The sequence below is a fragment of the Trichechus manatus genome, unplaced genomic scaffold, assembly GCF_000243295.1.
Source record: "Trichechus manatus latirostris isolate Lorelei unplaced genomic scaffold, TriManLat1.0 scaffold00087, whole genome shotgun sequence".
In the NCBI taxonomy this organism is placed as follows: Eukaryota; Metazoa; Chordata; class Mammalia; order Sirenia; family Trichechidae; genus Trichechus; species Trichechus manatus.
The window spans coordinates 3,426,182-3,441,025 of record NW_004444023.1 but is presented as its reverse complement, the minus strand read 5'-3'; the positions used below and the strand labels follow the sequence as shown (position 1 = coordinate 3,441,025).

At 55.3% G+C, this 14,844-nt stretch overlaps 1 protein-coding gene across 1 annotated transcript; it reads right to left on the bottom strand.

Moving 5' to 3' along the window:
- Positions 1–141: 141 nt before the first annotated feature.
- Positions 142–10,761, bottom strand: IL4I1 (interleukin 4 induced 1). Its single transcript, XM_004381814.3, has 7 exons — positions 10,693–10,761; positions 4,820–5,058; positions 4,089–4,201; positions 3,166–3,367; positions 1,694–1,762; positions 1,251–1,387; positions 142–1,027 (listed from the first exon to the last, which is right to left on the bottom strand). The coding sequence occupies exons 1-7, from the start codon at positions 10,727–10,729 to the stop codon at positions 142–144; spliced, it is 1,683 nt and encodes a 560-aa protein (XP_004381871.1). The 5' UTR covers positions 10,730–10,761.
- Between the last annotated feature and the right edge of the window lie 4,083 nt (positions 10,762–14,844).

Below are 14,844 nucleotides of genomic sequence, written 5' to 3'. Positions count from 1 at the left end.
TGTGTAGGACGAAGTAGCAGGCTGCCTGAGGGACGAATCCCGCCTAACCGGAGCGCTAACGGGTCTGCTCCAGGCGAACTGCAGAAGGAAGGACAGCAGCGAGGGAGGAGGCTGGACCGCGCGGCTTTAACCGAAAATACTTTAATGTTGGGTGCCCTTGTGGGTTGTGTGCTGGGAGGAGACCGGCTTATGGGTCGGATGATGGGTGGTCGCTGCCTTCGAGTTGCCTAGCCGGGGGTGCTCGGCCTTGTGCCCGGGCTCCTTCCGGCTGTTAATCCTTATGGCGGCCCGCAGCGCCGACTTGACGGCCGTCTCCACCCAACCGTGCGGGTAGGCCGTGTGCTCGCCGGCAAAGTAGACGCGACCATAGGGGAGCGCCCAGTCGACGGTGTGCCCCTCGTCCTTTTCCTGGTGCCAGAGCACCGGCGGCTGCACCACGAAGCCGCCCTGGCTGTGCGGGTCTTCCGCCCAGCGCTTGGCCACGCCGGTGCCATCCCAGAGCCGGTACACGATGGGCCCGTGCAGCGCCGCCACATCGTCGAGCGCCACGCGCAGCACCTCGTCCAGGCTCAGGCCCGCGAAGGGCGCCGCCGAGTCTGACCAAGTGTACGAGGCCAGCAGCAGCGCGCCCTCGCCGGGTGGCGGGTAAAAAATGATGCGCGACGGGCGGTCGGTGCTCGAGTGGCCGCCCTCGATGTGCTCGTCACGCCAAAAGGGCCGGCGGAAGCTCAGGTACACCTTGGTGGCCGCCACGTAGTGCAGCGAACGCAGCGCGTGCTGCCGCTTGTGCGACAGCGGCGGCGAAAAGCTGACGCGCTGCAGCGCCGGCCCGCTCATCGTCAGCAGCACCATGTCCGCGGTCAGCACCTTCTGCAAGCTGGCTCCGCGCGACGTGGAGACGTGCACTTGCACCTCGCGCTGTCCCTGCTTCACCGCCACCACCGGCGTGTGCAGCAGCATGGGCCCTGACAGCGAGCTCAGCAGAGCGCGTGGCAGCAGGTCCCAGCCGCCCACGATGCGGCTGTACCTGCGGACCGGGAAAGAGGTAACATTTCATACCCAGGTCCAACTGCGGGCCCCACCCGGAAGGGTAGGGGATACTAGGTGGGCGGAACCAGACCAAAACGCCCCACCTCTCCTCCCCTCCCGCCAACACCGCCTGCCCAATCCCGACGGCCCGCCCACTCCCCCTTTACTTGCCCCGATTGGCCCCCGTCGGCCCCGCCCTTGCCCGTGGCCCCGCCCCTCACCGGAGCCGGTCGCTGAGGCAGCTGTGGGCGCGCAACGCCTCGGCGAAGCTGAGGTAGAAGAAGCCATCCTTGGACATCACGTCCCCCAGGAGCCGCGCGGCCGGCTGACTCAGGTTCCCCTCCCTGAGGAGGTATTCCTGGGGGACAGGAGACGGCCGCGACCAGGGCCAGGCGGTCGGGACTGCACGCCAGCTCAGTCCTCCCTCCCGTTGGGGTCGCTCCCTGGCTGAGCCACCCGCATCCCTGGCACTTGACCGTTGAGCTCTCTCCGGCCGCAGAGTACGGCTCCTCTTGTGAAAGATGGGGAAACTAAGGCTCAAGGAGGGGCGTGTCCCGGCCCGGATCAGGCGGGGCAGGCAGTGGCAGGCCTAGGCCCGGGGTCCCAAGCCCGACGGGTACCCCTCTTGCCCCATTTCCAGACAGCTAGCCGAGGTCCTGCTCACCAGGAGTGTGTGCCTTTCGAACTTCTTCAGGGCCCATTCGCAGCCCAGCGTCCTGAGATCTTTGAGGGCCTGTGGGGAGTAAGCAGGGTGCTGAGCTCCAGGGCGGGAAGGGCAAGGGCGTGGGGGCCGATCCCGGGTTCCCTTCCTGGTCCTGCCCCCGGGCCTTTGCCCCTGCTGTGCCCTCAGCCTTGTCCTCCGCCGCAGCTCAAATGTCACTTCTCTGTGAAGTCTCCCCGAGTCATTACTGCCACCTCGTCCCGAGCGATGGGCCCCTCTGGCCATTGTCACACTCATCCCAGTTGGATGTGACCTTGCCTGTTTCTGTCCTAGACTATGAGCTCTGTGGAGGTGGGAGTGTGTCTGTGTGTCCTTCTGGTGCTCAGTAAATAGTGGATGCCTGAATCGTTTTGGATACAGATGGAATTTGATTACCCCCCTGCAACCCATCAGCACTAGCAGGGGTGATGGCTGACAGGGGAGATGGACAAGGAAGGAGTTCCTAGAGGGGGGCATAGCTAGCTCTTCCCTGAGGGCAGCAGGGAAGGCTTCCTGGAGGAGAGGACATAGAGCTGGTCTTGAGGGATGAGTAGGAGTTTCCTGGGTGGGAAAAGGCAGTCCAGGTGGGGAGTGGGGGGTAGGACAGCAAGTGCCAAGGAGTAGGGGTGGGAAGATGGACGAGTACAGTGGGTAAGAAAGAGGATAGAGCTGGCGTGTTCAGGCCACCATGAGGACTTTGAGAGAAACAAACATTTCTTGGGGGAGAGAAGATGAGGCTAGAGGGGTGGGAAAGGCCAGACTGTTCAGGGCTCAAACCTAAGGCTGAGGGGCTGGGACTCTGACCTGAGGCACTGGGGAGCCCTGGGGGGGCTCTGAGTAGGGAGGAGCAGGGGCCTGCTCTGGGTGTAAAAAGACCCCTCTGAAGCCATTGCAGGGAGGACTGAAGGTCGGGGAAGAGGTTGGGGCGAGGGTCCAGGGGAGGGGACAGGCCTGAGTTGGGGCCGGGGCTGTGGGGACAGAGGAGCAAACAGAGTAGAGTTAGGGGGCAGGAGGGCAGGGCTGGAGACTGATGGGGGAGGGGGAGAGATAGGGGTGAGGATGGCCCCTTGGAGGTCTGCCCCGTGACTGGGGGGAGCCCGGAAGTATGAATGGGTTTAGGGAAAGATGCTGAGCTCAGGGGGAGGTGAGGGGTCCTGGGGGTGGTCAGGGCAGAGGACACAGGTCTGCGTCTCAGGAAATGGGTTTAGGGGACATCAGCCTGCAGACCAAATTTTAAGGCACAGGTGTGGAAAGGTGAGGCTATTTGGGGGCTGCATGTGAGTGAGAAGGGGAACAAGGGACCAAAAGCTGATGGGACTTTGGGGGTTTCATGTTTGTGGGGACACTAGAGACTGAAGAGCTGGTGCAGGAGACCAGCAGGTGACAGAGGAAAGGACACCAGGCCAGGGAGGTGCTGGAGGGAGCTGGCAGCCTACCCTGTTGAGGGCCATCTGGTAGATTTCCTCGGGTGAGTGGCCCTTCTCCCTGGGGCGCAGGTTGTAGCCCAGCTTCTCAGGCATCTTCTCCACCACGTAGTTACGCAGCTTCACACCATTCACCTCTGTCCACGTGTTCTCATCGTACTGGATAAAGCGGGTCAGGTTGAGCCCCAGGCTCTTGCAGAGCTTGTGGAGGATCCTGAGGGCGTGAATGAGGGTGGTGAAGGCTGGGGGAGGGCTGGGAAGGACCAGGGGAGGGTGGGGAGGGAGGAGAGGGCATTGACGGTTGGGGGAGGGCTGACGGAGGGTGTGGGGGAGGGCAGGGCCAGAGTCAGGTGAAGATGGAGTTGGGTCGGGGTGGAGTAAGAGCCTCTCTCCCCAGTGGGGTTTGGAGAAGTGAAGGGTGGGGGTAGCTGGGGATGGGGTTTGGGGATGGTCATGAGGCTGGGGATGGGGCTAGATTTGGGGTCACTGGTGCTGGGAATTGGGATGAAATCAGAAAAGGGCTGGAAGGCTGAGGACGATTGGGTTTGGGGTGGGAGCTGGCTTTCACTGGGGATAAAGTTAGAGCCAGAATTTGAGTTGGGAATGGGGACAGGGTTTGGGTTGGAGGGTGCTTGGAAGGGGAAGGGCCCAGGATCAGTGATACCGCCTGGTCCTAGGGTGACCAAAGGCATTGGGGCAGGTCAGGCTGGAGGCTGGAGGGGCTCTGGCCTGGGCCAGGCTGCATGGGGGTTTGGCTGGATGTGGTAGGGTAGTGTGGCCTGAGCTGGGAGACTGTGAGGTTGGGATTTGGGGAAGGAGGGAATAGGGGGGCTGGCTCTAGACCTGAGCTGGTTTGGGAGTCAGGGCTGACATTTGGGCTGACACAGGGTGGGGATGGATTGGGGTTCTGGCTGAGTGGACACGAAGGGGGGCACCTGTGCGAGCTGGGCATGCGCATGGCCCCCATCTCCCCAATCCAGCCCGTCTTCCCATCCCGGTATGTGAAGATGCGGCCCCCGATCCTGCTGTCTGCCTCCAGGACGGTGACCTGAGGGAGGGAGGTCAGGGCCCTTCAGCTCCTCCCCTCCACTGACCCTTTCCATCCCCCCTCACCCCCGTGCCGGCAGCCCCTGCCTTCATACCCACAGCAGCACAGACCTAGGGCAGACTAGAAGGACCCCTTTCTTTATCAGGAGTGGGGAGAGGCTGGTGGGAGAACAGAGCACAGCACGCAGGGACAGCATGACTGTTCCTGGACTGCAGCAGGAAGGGCACTGACTAGAATGCAGAGGGACTTCCCAACTTGGAGAGTGGGGAGATTTCTCATATGCATAGAAGCCCCTGCCCCATTCTTGTTCTTGGATTTCAGTGACAGGGAGAGTGGTTAGACCTCAGGAGGGACTTCCCGTTGGGTAGCATTTCCATCTCCACTAATTCGAGTTCCCCCTGGGGGTTGGGGGATGTTGCGTGAGATTCCCAGCGGGGCAGCTGTGGACAGGTGCCCCCTTGGGGTTTCACTCTTCAGTGGGATCCCCTCCCCAGGCCAGAGGGAAAGGAGAGCTTCCCTCTCTCCACATCCTTCCATCCCCACCCTTCTCTCTGGCAGAGGATCCCCAGCCTGCAGCAGGAAAGGCTGAAGGTAGACTGTGAGCACAGCACTTCTCACCTTGTGCCCGGCATCGCTGAGCACCTTGGCAGCCACCAGCCCAGCCACACCAGCACCAACCACAATCACCCTCTGGGGCTTGGAGGTCCGGTTGAGGCCCAAGATCACAACCTTGAGCAGCTGCTCGTAGTCAGGATCCTCCATGCATTTCTCGAAAGGGTCCTGGCTGTGGGTGGCCTTCCCGTCCAGGGAGGTGGCCAGGCTGAGAAGGATGGGGATGAGGATGAGGAGGCTTGGGGCTGGAGGAGGAGGAGGACAGGGTCACTGTGAGGAGAAAGGGACGGGGGTCCTGCCCCACTCACCCCATGCCCCTCATCTGCTTACTTACCCCACAGGTCCATGACTTTTGGGTGGGAGATGGCGTCTGGGGTGAAGGAGAAGCAAAGGCCACCATGAGAGAGGACTGCATGCCCCCACCCTGGTCATGCCCACATCTCTGTCTCTTGACACGTGTCCCCCCAGTGCCCCCTGCATGGACTCTCCATGGACTCGCCTCCCCTCCTGTGCCCGTCTCTCCAGCCCTGTGGTCCCCGTCCAGCTCTCTTGGCCTCCTTGTCTCTTTTTCTCTTCTCTTCTCCCTTTCTGTCACCTCCTGACTGTCTCTGCTTCCCTACTCTCTCCCTCTCCTCCCCCTTCCTCCATCCTCTGACTCTCCTCCTCCCTGCCTCCATTCTCTCTGTCTCCCTGGCCCTTGCTCTCCCCTCTCTTCTCCCCCACCTCCATCCTCTCTCTGTCCCCTGGCCATTGGTCTCCCCCAGCCTCCTCCCTGCCTCTGTCCTCTGTCTCCCTGACCCTCGGAGTCCTCCTCTTCTCCTCTCTGCCTCTGTTCTTTCTCTCCCTGGCTCTCGATCTACCCCAGCTTGCTCTCTACCTCCACTCTCCGTGGACAGCAGCATGCCTCTCTCCTCTCTGCCCTCCACTCTGTCTGTCAGGTCCTTCTTCTGGGCCTTAAACTGGCTGTGCCCTGCCCTCCCCTCCCTCTGGGAGTCAGGCTGGGGGAAATGAAACTGCTTTCCCGGAGCTGCCGGTCAGGGGCTGGAGTCTAGTCTAGGCTGCAGGGGGCGGTGGGGAGAGGGGTCAGAGGAAGGAAACCAGTCTGTTTTCTTCTCTTGCCCCAGATAGTTCAGAGGGTGGGCGGGAGCCTGAAATAAATGCCGAAGTAGCAGTGCTAACAGCGATCTTGTGCTCTCTCATCCTTTGACTCTTGTGGCGGGGGGGGGGCTTGGGGGACTGGGTGTCTTGTTTTCCGAGATCCTGAGTTAGCCGTTGCTGTGGCCTTCAGAGCCCTTGCTGGCTCCATTCCCCTTCCCTCATGGATGCTCTGAACCTCAGTCTCCCCCTCTGTGAAATGGGAGGAGCAGTGGGCCTTGCAGGCATAGGCGCCCAGTGCCCAGTGCTTTTCAGCAGGGGGCTGTGGGTAAATGCCTTCCCCTCTGCAGCTCTGCTCTGCAGCGTTGGGGAGACTCAGTGTGAGAATCAGGGTGAAGCACTGAGAACATGCCTGCCCTCACGGCTAGTACCTGTTGTTGTTGCTGGGTGCCATCGAGTTAATTCCAACTCATAGCGACCCCATGTGACAGAGTAGAACTGTCCCATAGGGTTTTCTAGGCTGTGATCCTTACGGGAGCACATCACCAGGACTTTTTACCTGCCCATGTTAAATGCCAGTTGCTGCCGCCGCCCAGAGTCCTGAGAGGACTTCCATGAGGGGCCATCCCAGTGGGCGGATGTGCTTGTCCAGCTCAAGGTCCACTCCCGGTCCATGCTGTCCCCTCCCCTCCCACCTCTGCACTGCGGACCTGCTGGGGCATGTGGGGTGGCACCTTCGAGAAATTGCCCAGCAGTCCCGGCCTCTCTGCCTTTGGCCTCCTCCATCTGATGGCCCCCCAGGGCTTTTCTCCCACAGGGCTTCCTTCCCCCGGTGGAGAGGCATGTGGGGACGGCAGTAAGGACAAGCCGGCCCAACTCCTGGGAGCCCCCACATGGGGCAGCAGAGCCTCACAGCTTTGGGGGCCTTGGCCAAAGGGCGGAGAGGACACGTGGCAGGTCGTCCTGATGTGGGGGGAGGAGAAGCACTTGGGTTTTTTTTCTCGGGGTGAGGGGGAGGGGGGCTGGGAGTTGATGAGGAGGAAAACTGGCGGCGGGGGGGCTTTCCCTGCGCAATGGTAGTTATTATAAGAAAGGACAAGGGAAGACGGGAAAATCCTAACAGTAAGCTAGAGAGGGATGTGGTTTGATGGAAGGCGTGTTCTGTCTGTGAGTCAGACAACATCTGATGTTGGAGCAGGGGAGCATGACTGAGAAGGAAACAAAATCAGAAGGCGGGACAGAGAAAGGAGAGTGAGAGTCAGCTAAAACAGGCACGAGGGACTGTCTTCGCTCTGAGGCGGCCCTGGGCTCAGGGCTCTGCACCCAGCATGAGCCTCCTGCTGCCCCCATTGAACAGATGAGAAAGCCGAGGCTCAGGGATGGCAAGTAGGGGGAGGGCAAGGAAGACACTGATGCTCAGAGAGCGGGAAGGACTTGTCCCAGGTCTTAAGAGCCTGGAAGGGGCTCCCATCACAGACCCTGCCCACCATGTCCTTAGTGACCTGCACAGGAGGAATGCTTATTCACAATGACGGCGGCCATACCTTCCGCTGGGTCTCTGCAGACACTTTGCGTAGGGGGACCTGATCCAGAGAAGGAAAGGCACTTGCCCAGGGTTCCACAGCGGGAAATGGCAGGGCTGGGGGCTTCTCACCAGGCCTACTGGCCCCAGATCCCCCTCCCCGGCCCCTGGCCAGAGGCCCCTCTGTTCCATCACCTTGTGAAAAGGTCCCCCTCACAAGAAAGAGAATGGAAACTAACACGGGAGCAGAAACACGGGTGGAGGGAAGCAGAGCCTGAGGGCTTGTCAGGGCGAGGAGTTTGGGGGTCCCCAGAGTTGGCAAGGGACCCTACTGGGTCCCTGGGCCGACTCCCTTATCTTTCCCACCCAGGGGTGCTGTCCAAAGCTCCTCTCCTCCCCCAGCTCCAAGCACACATGCAGCCCGCCTCTCTCCGGCTCTAAGACACAGAAGGGCAGTGCCAGCCTCACCTAAAGGCGTCCTGGTGGAGTAAGGGGTTAAGCACTTGGCTGCTAACCGAAAGGTAGGTGGATCAAATCCACCCAGCAACTCTGCAGGAGAAAGACCTGGCAATCTGCTCCTATAAAGATTACAGCCAAGGAAACCCTATGGGGCAGTTCTACTCTGTCACACATGGTGTCGCCATGAGTCGGAATCCACTCGATGGTACCCAGCAAGAACAGCCTCACCCAAAAGACTAGTTTCAGGACTTGGAGGGGGAAGGAGTGGAGAGGGAGAGGGGAGGAGCAGGGAGGGGGAGAAATGGAGCTCAATTCACATTCACAGAGGCCAACAGGAGTGGGCGGAGCCACGCCCACAGGACAGTAGTTTTTGTTGGGTGTATGGAGCCAATTCCGACTCATAGCGACCCCATGTGACAGAGTAGAACTGCTCCATAGGGTTTCCTAGGCTGCAATCTTTCAAGGAGCAGATTGCCAGGTCTTTCTCCCACAGAGCTGCTAGGTGGGTATGAATCGCCAACCTTTTAGTTAGCAGCCGAGCACTTAACCGCTGTGCCGCAAGGACTCCTTCAGGAGAGAAGGACCTAATCAGTCTCCTGGCTAGTGATAAAATGACAATGGCTCTCGTTTAGTGGTGCCGAACGAAGGGCCAGACACTTTGTACATGTCACCTTGTTTACCAGGACAACAACTCTGACAAGGTGAGTAAGCGGTCCCCATTTGGCAGTGGGGATTACTGAGGCCCAGGGAAAAATGAGGCTTCAGTAAGTGGCAAGCCTGCCTGTGACCCCAGGCAGCCTGGCTCTGTCAGACCCATGGTCTTAATCACTTTGCTATCAGCGACAAGTTCAGACTCGTGGGTTAGCGAGGGGGCTAGGGCAGGGTTTCTCAACCTTGCACTCTTGATACTTGGGGCTGGATGACTCGGGTGTAGGGGACTGCCCTCTGCACTGCAGGATGTTGAGTAGCATCCCTGGCCTCCACCCACAAGACGCCAGTAGCACCACCACCCCTGGTCTCCAGGCATTGCCAGATGTCCCAGGGCGGGGTGAGACCACAGCACTGCTGTTAGGCTGATATTGGGTGTAATGCAAAGAATGGCCAGATGCGGTCCAGGATGGACACCTGGGTACAGTTTACAGGAAGAAAGAAATCCCAGAAGGCATATAGCAGAGTGTTCTACAGAAGTTATTTTGGGGTAACTCGTGACTAATTTAAACCCCAAAAAACCCATTGCTGTCAAGTCGATTCCAACTCATAGTGACCCTATAGAACAGAGTAGAACTGCCCCATAGGGTTTCCAAGGAGCGTCTGGTGGACTCAAGCAGCCAGCCTTTTGGTGAGCAGCTGTAGCTCTTAACTACTGCACCACAGGGCTCCTGTGAGTCATTTGGGGACTGCTTTCTCCCTTTGAGCTTTTTCGTGTATTTCATGTACTCTTCATTTGGCATATACAGTAAAACCTGTGAAAGCCAGAACTTGTGTAAGGCAGAAACCTGTCAGAGAAGGAAAATGAAAAAATTTTCCACTAATAGGATAGAAAAGTAGTAAGATTGCACCCTGTCAAAGGTGGAAAACTTCTGCGACCTAGAAAAACAATGCAGTCCCATTGAATTCTGGCTCTCACAGGTTTCACTGTATTACTTAAAAACTTTTGCAAATAACAATAATAAAAAAATCACAGTTAGTGTTAGCTTGAAGCATTGTATCAGAGCGGGCCAGGCATCAAAGCTGAGAACAGAGAGAGGGATGGCGCTGGGCCAGGACTGATGCCAATTTCCATTGGTGGAAATATTTGGATTTTCTGGAGTCCTTCCTGATTATACATAAGAGGTGGGTGTTAGGGGTAAATTTAGGGTGGGATGAGTCAGGGAGTAGAGGGCTTTGGATTTGGTTAAGTTTCTGGCTGGGGCTAAGTTTGCATGTGAGAGGAAGGGACCCCAGGTGAGGAGGTGGCTGGGGCAGGAGCAGAGGTGATGTAGACATGAGGACAGGGTGGGGGTGGGACCAGAGGGGGGAGGGTCTGGGACTTCCCGCCAAATCAAATAAATGTTTGCTTCCGTTGATTATTGGGATATCCTGGTTTTATGATGGGAGTTTCTAGAAAAGAAAATAATCCTTCCAGATAAAAACGGTCTTTTTGGCAGGGGAAAACCCTATTATTTGGTTTGCTTCTTGGGTAAGTGGTTTGGTTTGGGAGTCCATCAGTGACGGTTCTAATGGTGGCTAGGTCACATCAAAGCAGGGGTCATGGGGGTCTCTGTGAGCCCATTGGCAGCTGATACTGGTGACACCCCAGGGATGTGCTAGGGACTGGACTAGTGTCATGTATGTTGTTGTTGGGCGCTGTCGACTCACAGCAACCCCATGTGACAGAGTAGAACTGTCCCATAGGGCTTCCTAGGCTGTAATCTTTACAGGAGCAGATTGCCAGTACTCCCGCAGAGCTGCTGGGTGAGTTTGAACAAACCTTTTGGTTAACAGCCAAGCTGTCAACCGCTGCACCACCGGTGTCATATATACATGCATATACTCTCCTCTCCAAAGACCCTGAGTGGTATTAAAACACTTACAGAGTCTCAGAGAGGGGCAGGGTCTGCCCTGGGATGCCCAGGGACCTGGTTGGACATCAGAGGGTCCAGGCCTGGGAGGGGGAGAGGTGTGGAGTGCAGAGGATAGACTTACCTGGGCCCTCTGATCTTTAGCTGACCCCAGGATGGGGTGGGGGACCCTTCCCACAGAGCTCTCCTGCCCCCTCCCCCAGTCTCCGGGACACCTTTGGGCTCCAGTGGGGGGTACTCACTGCATGGCTGGCTCTGGGGTACCCTCTCAGTGCCCATGGCCTTTTTGTTAGCCTGGGACAGACGTCATCGTTGGGTGGGTGCAGAACTGGGCAGCTGGCAGTGGCTTTGTTCAGATCGTCTTGTCAGACCAGAGGTGCCAGGGTCCTGGGGTCAGAGCAGTTGGTGGCCGTGGAGGAAGGCCCCCCTTTGCAAGAGCTTTTTTAAAAAAATTATTTCTGGTGGCAATATGCACAACCAAACATACATCCTTTCACAGTTTCTACATGTACAGTTCAGTGACTTTGGCTATATCACATTGTGTCACCATTCTCACGATCTCTACCCATATTGTTTTGTCACCATTAACTTAGACTCTCTGCCCCTAAAGTTCTCATCTGAGCTTTAGATGAACTGCTGTCAGCGCTCACACAGATACTTCTTTGTTAAGAGCGCTAGGCTCGAGGTAAACATTCTTTATTAATTGAACTAAAGTGTCGTTTGCTGGGGCTTTTTATTATGGAGAATTTCAAACATATCTAAGAACAGAGGCTAGGATCATGATCTTGTCTCATGGTCATCCTCATCCACTTTCCCCCCCTCCCCTTTGGATTATTTTGAAGCAAATCCCAGACACCCTATTTTTCACAGGTAAATGCTTCAGTATATTTCTCTGCAACAGGGGCTGGTCAGCAAACTTTTCTCTGTAAAGGGCCGGATAGTAAATATTTTCAAGTTTGTGGGTCACACGGTCTCTAGTGACAACTACTCAACTCTGTGATTGCAGCTGGAAAGCAGCCATAGACAACATACAAATGAATGGGTGTGGCTGTGTTCCAATAAAACTTTATTTACAAAAACAGGAGGTGGGGCTGGAGTTTGCCAACCTTTTCTCTAAAAGAACTTATTTATAAATAAACTACCATACCATTATCATTTTAAAATGGTAATAATTCCTTAATATTATTAAATCAATGGTCAAATTTCCCTGATTATCTCATAATTTTTTTTTTTTAATGGTTGGCTTGTTTGAATGAAGATTCAAGTAAGAGCCACACATTAGTGCATCTGAGTGATACTATCTTTGTCATTAAGTGTGACTTGGCTCAGTGAGGCTTCAATCTGTCTCTTAGCACCAGAGCACCCGAAGAGCACCCCACAGAGCTGCAGCCTGACAGAGCGGCCTCTCAGGTCCCGTTTCTACCACTAGGAGCTCTTCAGTGGTCGTGGAGGTTGGATGAGGATGGTGTCTGGAGGTGAGGTGGGATGAAGAGGGGGTGTCCAGGTGAGCCCACAGTGTTTGAAGCACTCGGCGACTAGATGTGTGAGCCTGCGAAGTGGGGTGGTGTGGGGCAGGCCCATGGGGCAGTGGGGTCCTTAAGCCTAGCCCGGGGCCGGGCTGGCATCCAGAAACAGATGTGGCTCCTGAGGGTGAGGGGCTCGTTCCCTGGAAGTTCCACAGAGAACCGCTGCCCTGAGAGCTGGAGGGCAGCCATTCAAAACACCCAGAGAATTTCGGGGTTGGCTGAAAACTCGGGAGGCAGTGGTGTGCTGGAGCTGGCTCATACGTTTGTGAGACCCAACTCATTGTTAAATTTTCAGGATTTTTTGTTTTGTAAGCCATCATTAAAAATTAAATTATAAAAACTTAAAAAAACCACCCAGTTGCTGTGGATTCAACTCTGACCCATGGCGACCTCATGTGTGTCAGAGTAGAACTGTACTCCACGGGGTTTTCAATGGATGATCTTCTGGAAGTAGATCACCAGGCTTTTCTTCCAAGGCACCTCTGGGTGGACTCAAACCTCCAACCTTTTGGTCAGCAGCCAAGAGCATTAACTGTCTGCAGCACCCAGGGTCTTACAAAAACTTACAATTAAATAAATCTTTATTAAAACAAAGGCAATAAATACTCAAAACTCCTTACTTGTTGACTACACTTTTATCTGTGCTCTTGAAGGAAATGCATTGCATCAGTACAGTGCGCATCTTTTCCCAAATTCATGGTCGGTGATGTGCACTGGTCGCTTGAAATCAGCCATGGTGCAGTTATTTACACCATGGAAGTTGGCAAGTGCTACAGATCAGTTTTTCCCCTTGGAGAGCTGGCTGTTAAACATCTACCAGCACATCACTGCTTGGCAATTTTTTGTTTCAACATTACAGGAGATCAAGGCTGCTCTCTTGCTCTGGAAACCTCTAGCTGTTTCAAAAATCTGACTCTTTCGATGCCTAGCTGTGCCCTATGGGGCAGGGGAACCACCCTGGCGGGGGTCATAACGCAGTTAGTCATTTGATGTTTTGTGAGATTCAAAGAAAGCTGGAATCATAGACCAACTGCTACTCTTATGCCTCAACAGGGAGAAGAAATGCAGTAAGAGCTTACTGAGGAGGGAGTCACCTTTAAAAGCCTCTGATTCCAAATTTAGTCACATTTGTTGTCTTCATATTAATTAATGAGGAGAACTTAAGCAGAGGCCATTTCTCTGGACGGGCAGGGAAGCGCATCTGTGTTTTCTTCCTGGAAAGGGAAACTACAATTACAACGAAGCCGCTGCCGTGCACGGAGGTCACCCAGCTGGTTGCTGATGTCGCAATAGTCGGAACCCCTCCCTGGCTCCCCTGGGAAGCCTGCTAGGGCCATTTGCCCCGAGGCTCCGGGGAGCCTAGCTATTCCTCCTAAGCGGCAATCATCCCAATGTATTATAATCGCTTGTGTTCTTCTAAGTGGGGTACCCAAGATCCCTTGGGGTGTGAGTAGAAAATATTAGAGCTGCAGTGTTTTTATTTAAGGTTTACTAACGTTTAATAGGAGCCCTGATGGAGCAGTGGTTAAGAGCTCAGGCCGCTAACCAAAAGGTTAGCAGTTGGAATCCCCCAGGCAATCCTTAGAAATCCTATGGGGCAGTTCTACTCTGTATAGGGTCACTATGCGTTGGAATTGACTCGATAGCACACAACAGTGTTTAATATGCAAAACGGTAAAGGAATCCCAAACCAGTTGCCATTGAGTCAATTCTGACAGTGACCCCTTGTGTGTCAGAGTAGAACTGTTCTCCATAGGAGTTTCAATGGCTGTGATCCTTCAGAAGTCAATCACCAGAACTTTCTTCTGAGGTGCCTCTGGGTGGACTTGAATCGCCAACCTTTCAGTTAGTAGCCGAGTTCTTAAACATTCGTGCTATCCAGGGAAAATAATAGCAGGACTATATATATACACACATTGGAAATGTGTGCTCAAAAATTGTTTTAAAAAATCATGACTGTGGCCCTTGCCAGTGGGCATTCCGTTTTCGTTACCCCAGTGCCAGGCAGGACTTGGTATGTAGTTAGGTGCTCAGAAAATGGATGTTGAATAAATAAAGGCACTTACTACTTTCCAGGGGGCTCAAGACCTCTCCCTCCCCTATTCCTTTTGGGTAGAGGGCTCAGATATGGGTCATTGGTGAAATCCAGGGTATCTGGATGGCACAAAAGGGCCACTGTCATAGGGGACAGAGCTTTCAGAGACAGGGAAGCAGCTGGGGTGGTCGGGGTCTTCCTCATCTAGCTCGTTCCCCTCCCCCTCCTGCAGCTTCTACTTGGGTGGGACTGGGATTCTTGACCTTGGAAGCCCAAGGTGGTCCAAGGAAATAATAATGGCTCATGACCCGTGACTTGGAGGCGGCTTTTGGAAACTGTACGGACCATAAATCTCCAGGTACGGGCTTTGGTCACTCAGTAGCCAAAATGTGTGGCACAGCTCAGCGTGGATTGCTGGAGGCCTGTGAGAGCCCTGTGCCTGGCGCCATTCAAGCCTACGAGAGCTGGGGGTGGCACTTCATCAGGGTGTCCTCTGGAAACCTCCACCCACAAATGCTGAATCATCACCAGAACCCTCCAGCTGGCCCCAGGCAGTTAATAGGAATGCTGCCAAGGATGCCAGTGGCCATTGAGCCAAGTAAGGCCTTAGGCATGTGAGAACACCTAGGACCAACCACCCGTCCCCCAAGCCAGAACATCACCTGTAACGGGTTCACCCCTCTTCTACCACCAGCACCCCTGCCCCCTTCCCAGAGGAAACCACCATCTCGAATCTGTGTAACTCCCCTCATTAAGCAGACAGTTCTGTCATCTATGTCTGTATGCCTGAACAATGTCCCATTTAGTGTTGCCTGCTTCTGAGTTTCAGAAAA

Coding starts and splice junctions, on each gene's coding strand:
- IL4I1 (XM_004381814.3), bottom strand. CDS start 10,729: ATGGGCACTGAGAGGGTACCCCAGAGCCAGCCATGCA. Junction 5,059..10,692: donor ACCCCAGAGCCAGCCATGCA/GTGAGTACCCCC, acceptor CTCCTCCTCCAG/CCCCAAGCCTCCTCATCCTC. Junction 1,763..3,165: donor ACCAGATGGCCCTCAACAGG/GTAGGCTGCCAG, acceptor TACTCCCCACAG/GCCCTCAAAGATCTCAGGAC.